The 6000-nt window shown below is 64.0% G+C and overlaps 1 protein-coding gene across 1 annotated transcript; it reads left to right on the top strand.

Annotated features, from left to right (window-relative positions):
* The first annotated feature begins 1324 nt into the window (after positions 1-1324).
* On the top strand, positions 1325-2479 carry TPBGL (trophoblast glycoprotein like). The gene has a single exon (XM_069032526.1). The coding sequence runs from the start codon at positions 1325-1327 to the stop codon at positions 2387-2389; it is 1065 nt and encodes a 354-aa protein (XP_068888627.1). The 3' UTR covers positions 2390-2479.
* The last annotated feature ends 3521 nt before the right edge of the window (positions 2480-6000 follow it).

Genomic DNA, 6000 nt, shown 5'->3' with positions numbered 1-6000 from the left:
CAGCATCCACAATTTTCCTGATCCCTGTAAAATTCAGGAGAGCTTCTGGGGACAGGAACCCCAATAAGAGGGGAAGTCCTTTGGGGGAAAAGTCAGGGTGAGAGATAAGGGCAGGAAGGAGAAGAAAAATCAAGATCCGTGAGACCCCCATCCCTGGAAGTGTTCCAGGCCAGGTGGAACGGGGCTCGGAGCAACCTGGGATAGTGGAAGGTGTCCCTGCCCGTGGCAGGGGGTGGAACTGGATGCACTTTAAGGTCCCTTCCAACCCAAAACATTCTGGGACTCTGTGTGCCCAGGATGGGGTTTATTTAATGTGACCCCCAGCTCAGGTCCACGGAGGTATTTAGGCACCGAAGGGGATCCAGCTGCTGCTGCATCTGGCTCTGAACACAGCGCTCCCAGTCCCTGGCTATGCATTGCTCCAGCATACAAAAATCCCATGCCCACCCCAACACCATCCTCCATGACCAGGGGCTTGTGATCCCCCCTGCCCCCCCAGCCCTAGGCAGCCCCCGGGATGCCGATGTGAACCAAGCAGGCTTGGAAGCACAGGGAGAGAACCCTGTAATGCTCAGAGATGCTGCGGGGTGTCTGGCTTGTGGGGCAGCTCAGGGAATGGGGACCAGGGCTGGAAGGGGAGCCGGACAGCCCCTAAATCCTCCCCAGCTGGAGGCGAGCTGAGACAACCCCCCAGATCCTCCCTGGAATGGAGCGGGTCTGAGGTAATTCCCCAAATCCTCGCTGGGGTGGACAGACACTGTGACAGCCCCCATTCCACCCCCTCCCCCCCCCCCCCAAGGGCTGGGGGGGCACACCGCAGCAGCCCCCCAACTCCCACCTTGCTGGGAGAGGACCGGAACAGCCTCCAAATCCTCCCCGGGCTTGATGGGGACCGCGACATCCCCTAATCCCTCCTCGGGCAGCAAGGGGACCGCGCCAGCCCTGTCCAGCCCCCAGGACCCCGCAGCGGCGGGGGCTCGGTGGGGTCGGTGCCGAGCCCGGCTCAGCGGAGCCCGGCTCAGCTCCCCCCGACGGCCGCCGCCCGCGGCGCTCCCCAGCCCAGCCCGCAGCGCCGGGCAGCCCCAACCCGTCCCCTTCTCTTCTTCCTCCTCCTCCTTCTCCTCCTCGCTCTCCTCCCCTTCCACCCCCCCCCCCCCCCCCGGCCCGAGTTGGGCAGTGGCGCGCCCGGCGCTGCCGGCAGAGCCGCCGTGTGCGGGCGCGGCGCCGGAGGCAGCTCGGCCCCGGGGGGGCTGCGGCGAGGCAGGAGCGACCCCGCCGCATCCCGGCCCGCCCGGCCCCCGCCCTGCATGCCCGCGCCGGCAGCATGGCCCGCAGGCAGGCGCGGGCGGCGGGCGGCGGGCGCTGGCTGCCCTGGCTGGGGCTCGCCCTGCTGCCGCTGGCCGTGCCCCCCGCCGCCGCCCCCGCCGCCTGCCCCTCCGCCTGCTACTGCGTGGCCACCCCGGAGCTGGTCCAGTGCCGCTACGAGCGGCTGGAAGAGCCCCCGAGGGAGCTGCCCGCCGCCGTCCACAACCTCAGCATCGCCGGCAGCAACCTGAGCGTCCTGTCCCGCGCCGCCTTCGCCGCCCGTCCGCTGCGCGACCTCCGCCTGCTCCGCCTGCGCCACGACAACATCCACACCATCGAGGACATGGCCCTGCAAGGCCTGCCCGCCCTGCGCACCCTCGACCTGAGCCACAACCCGCTGCTCTCGGTGGCCGCCGGCGCCTTCGCCGGGGTCCCGCTGCTGCGCACGCTGCAGCTGAACCAGGCGCTGCTGGCGGCCCCGCTCGAGGAGCAGCTCGCCCTGGCCATGCGCAACCTCAGCCTGCGGCGCCTGGAGCTGGCGGGCAACGCGCTGCAGGCGCTGCCGGCCGCCCTGCTGCCGCCCGGCCTGGAGGAGCTGGACCTGCGGAACAACTCCCTGCAGCGGCTGGCGGCCGCCGAGCTGCGCAGCCTGGACGCGCCGGAGCTGCGGGGGCTGCGCCTCAGCCTGGGCGCGAACCCGCTGAGCTGCGACTGCGGCCTGCGCCCCTTCCTGGCCTGGCTGCGCGCGGCCGCCGCCCGCGTGCTCGACGCGCGGAGCCTGCGCTGCGCGGGGCCGCCCGGGCTGCGCGGCACGGCCCTGCTGCGCCTGCGCCCCGAGGCGCTGGCCTGCGCCCACAGCGACGGCGGCGAGCCCGGCCGGCTGGAGACCGCCTCCTACGTCTTCTTCGGCATCGTCCTGGCGCTCATCGGCATCGTCTTCCTCATGGTGCTCTACCTGAACCGCCGCGGCATCAAGCGCTGGCTGCACAACCTGCGCGAGGCGTGCCGCGACCAGATGGAGGGCTACCACTACCGCTACGAGCAGGACGCCGACCCGCGCTGCGCCGGCACCCCCGGCCTCTGACGGTACCCCCGGCACCCGCCCTCGCCCCTGCGGCACCCGCCCCTCGACGCCTCCGCGCCCGGCACCCGCCTCGCCCCGGCCCATCCATCGCCTTGCCGCGGCGCCGCCGAAAATCGGTCTCTGAGGGCGAGCCGGCCTCGGGGGTGGGCGCTGGGGTGCACCGGAGCGGGGTGACCCTCCCTGCAGGGCTCCGGACCGGCTCCCCCTGCCCTCTCCGACCCGACGGGCTGCCGCGGGGCACCAGGCTGGACCGCTCCCCCGTCCCGGTGCCCGCAGGCGGAGCACGCCCGGCTCGGCCCGGGGGGTGCTGGCTCGCACGGCCCCGCCGCCCCCGCGGGTCGGGCAGCGCCTCCCGCGCCGGGGCCCTCCGGCGGCACTCGCGCCCCGGCGCTCGCTTGGCGCAGCCCAGGAGGCCGCGGGCCATACCTGAAACTGCCCTCCTGGACGGTCCTGGAGCTCCGACTTGACTTTGACCGTGTACAGCTCTCTTTCCTATTAGATTTCTATTTGACAGGTGCAAAGTTGAACTTGATTTCTTTTTCTGCCCTTTTCGTTTCGCTGCAAAGAGGAAAACGCACCATCCAGCTGCTCCCCCCGAGAAGCGACGTGCTTTTCCGAGCCCGTTTATCCGTTTAGTTTGTTCAATGACATTTCCAGCTCGTTCCAGGCACAAGGCGATGCAGCTGTAGGAAACGCCTCCGCCGGCTGCGTGCATGTTCCCCGGGGCACGCGGGGGCAGCCCTTTGACTCTAGAATGTAGCGTAGACCTGGCTGTCTCGGCACTTTGTAATTTAAAACGAGCGAAGCAGAAGCTCCCGCCCTAGTTCTCCTGCCCGTGTTTGCTTTAGTGCCTGTTACTATATCCTAGAGCAAATATATTGAAAGCTGCACCCACTCCATCGTCTATTTTCTATAAAGCTCCTTGCAAACGATTTCCGAATATCCCCGCGGCTGAGGCGAAGTTACTGTGGTCGCTTTGCCAGAGCAAGGGAGCTTTGGGCTCCTGTGTTTTCATCGGTGCTTAGAAACTTCTCTTCCTGAGCCAGCTTGGTGGCCGGGGCTGCAGAGGGGTTTCGTGTGGCTTGTCTCAGGCTCTGACACTCCTGATCCTTCCCTGGCAGCAGTGCCGGGGCTCAGGAAAATTATCCAGGTAACAGTTTTCTAAAGCAATTTTTCTCTCCCGGGTGGTTCGGTGTGTAATTCATGAGGTGCCAGAGCGCGGAGCGTCTCCGGCTGCGAGGCTGCGGCTCTTGCCCGAAGGAAGCTGCAGCTTTTGCTATGTGGCATCTTAAAACGCTGGGTTTCGGTGCTGGGATGAAAACTGAAGCGTTGCATTTTGATCCATCTGCGTTTGCCTTTCTCCACAGCGGGAGGCTGGTGCAGGTGAGGCGGGCAGGGTGAGGAGCGCGGCTGCAGCCAGCCGTGCCGGGGCCAGCGCCAGGGTTTGCCGGGTGTTTGGGGATGCTCAGGAGCTGTGCTGGGTTTGGGAGTGAGAGTTCTGTGGGAGTTGTGTTCCCTGAGCCACGGTGCGCGTGGACTCAGAGGCCAGGTGGAAAGCACAGTTATTTCCATCCCGGGCAGGCCTGGAGGCTCCGGGAGGGATGCAGCCTTTGAACTTCCTCCCCTTGAAATCCCGGTATCGAGGTGGGTCAGTTGGGAAGGGAGAGCGGGAGCAGAGCCTGCAGCTGGGCCGTGTTCGGGTGGGGATACAACACTGGGAGTCAAAATTATTCTGCTGGATGCTCTGAGCTGGTCCTACTGAGCAGGGAGCTGGCTCCCCGCTCGATCCTGGTTCCTGGGGAATCCTGAGATCCCCATGGCTCAGCTCATTGCAAAACTTGTTGCAGTTTGAAGACCATTTCCTGAGGTTTTCCCCCCAGCATAGGAACTTGTGGGCTCTGGTGCCACCTTGTCACCCCATGCACTGAGTTACGAGGGGAGAAATCTCAGCCTGCCATAACCTTCATCCACTTCCCCACCTCCTCCCTCCATTTCCCACCCCGGTGCAGCCAAACCACAGCCCCTGAGCAAAGCAAGGGGCTGTGGGGTGGATTTGCACAGCTGGCAGAGCAGGTCCCAGCTGTGACTCCGGGAGTGCAGCACGGGGCCGGAGCTGGGGAGCCTTGGTGAGAGTGACCATGGAGCAGGGAGAAGCCTGGAGGGCTCTGGGGGCACACGGGGGTGGTGGAGCAGGGACCGGAGCGCCACTCCGGCAGCAGCCACCAGAGCCCAGCAATCGATAACAGGAAGGAAATCGCCTTCAGGGAGGGAGAAGTGGCCAAACACTCCCTGCCCCCAAAGCCCTTCCTCTGAAGGGGCTGGTGTGGGCAGCGGGTTGCTCCAGCTTCTCCTGAGGCCGGAGGGAGGGAGGTGGTGGCTTTTGATCACCAGGGATGAGGGCACTTCTTTTGGTGCCAAAGGTTTGGATCCTCCTGGCCCTCCAAACTGGGTGCAGTGAGATCCCTCCAGGGAGGCCAAGCCCACCCCAGGCAACGTGCAAGGGGGTAGGATGGGGGTGGATAAGCAGCTGTGGAAGCGTAATTCCTGTGGCTTGTTAGCATCAATATTGTTCTGTACAGCGCATACCCCACACATGACGAAGGAGCAGGATTAGGGAGCCTCTGGATTAGGGCACTGTCACCAAGCTGAGACTCAAAATGTGCATTTTGGGTTCCCAGAAACGGCCCTGTGTTTGGAGAACCCCAGCTGCCAGCATGTTTGCATGCAGTCCCTTCTCCATGAAGGAACATGGACCTCCCAGTGTCCCAAGCTCATGGCAGGGAGCAGGGAAGGGTTCTCACAGGGGAAAAAACCCCACAGAAATGGATTTCGGTCCTCAGCAGGGTACACTTGAAACACTGGGCAGGTTCGGGACCCCCACACCCAGGCCAGTGCTCTGTGTGTCCTTCCTCTGGTTCAGAGGTGGTTCCTGTGCCCTGCTAAAGAAACTGGGATTATTAATAAGGATTTCTCCTCTTTACTTATGGCTGTTCCTAATTATCCAGGTTGGGATATTTCTGGAAGACAGGAGTTCCTTGCTGAGCACTGACCTGTCCCCAGCAGCAAGGCAGTGGCTGGAGGTGACAGCACCAGGGATTGGAAGACTTTTCCTGAGGGACAGGAGCTGGAGCCAAAGAGCTTGGCCAGGGGGGCTCAGGGAGCAGGTCAAAGCCACGGGAATGAGCAGAGCTGTGTGTTTTTGCCAAGGCTGGCTCCAGGCAGCCCCTCAGGGAGCTGGCACAGCACCGCCCAGGCAGATGGGGAAGGATGTGTTTCCACTAATCTGCCCCAATCTGGATTATTTTTCCAAATAAACCTCTGTTCCCAGCTGTTTTAAGCAAGTTCTTGGCATGTTGGGGACAGGTGGGATTCTGTGGATGACGGAGAAGCTGGCAGGGCTGGAGGTGATGGAGGGGATAACACCCACAGGCTGTCCCTGTGCCACCAGGCTCCTGGTGCCTGCACAGAGAGGGGGACCAAGCATCTCTGACGTGGTTTCGGCAGCGCATCACCCAAATCCTGAGGCTGGGATCATCCCATGGGGCCTCAGGTGTTTGCTGGAGTTTCCTCCTATCAAAAGCCAGTGGAAAATAACTTAGGTTGAGGGGCTG

The sequence above is a fragment of the Aphelocoma coerulescens genome, chromosome 1 (genome assembly GCF_041296385.1).
Source record: "Aphelocoma coerulescens isolate FSJ_1873_10779 chromosome 1, UR_Acoe_1.0, whole genome shotgun sequence".
NCBI classification, from domain to species: domain Eukaryota; kingdom Metazoa; phylum Chordata; class Aves; order Passeriformes; family Corvidae; genus Aphelocoma; species Aphelocoma coerulescens.
This window is presented reverse-complemented; position numbering and strand designations above follow the sequence as displayed.

Coding starts and splice junctions, on each gene's coding strand:
- TPBGL (XM_069032526.1), top strand. CDS start 1,325: ATGGCCCGCAGGCAGGCGCGGGCGGCGGGCGGCGGGCGCTGGCTGCCC.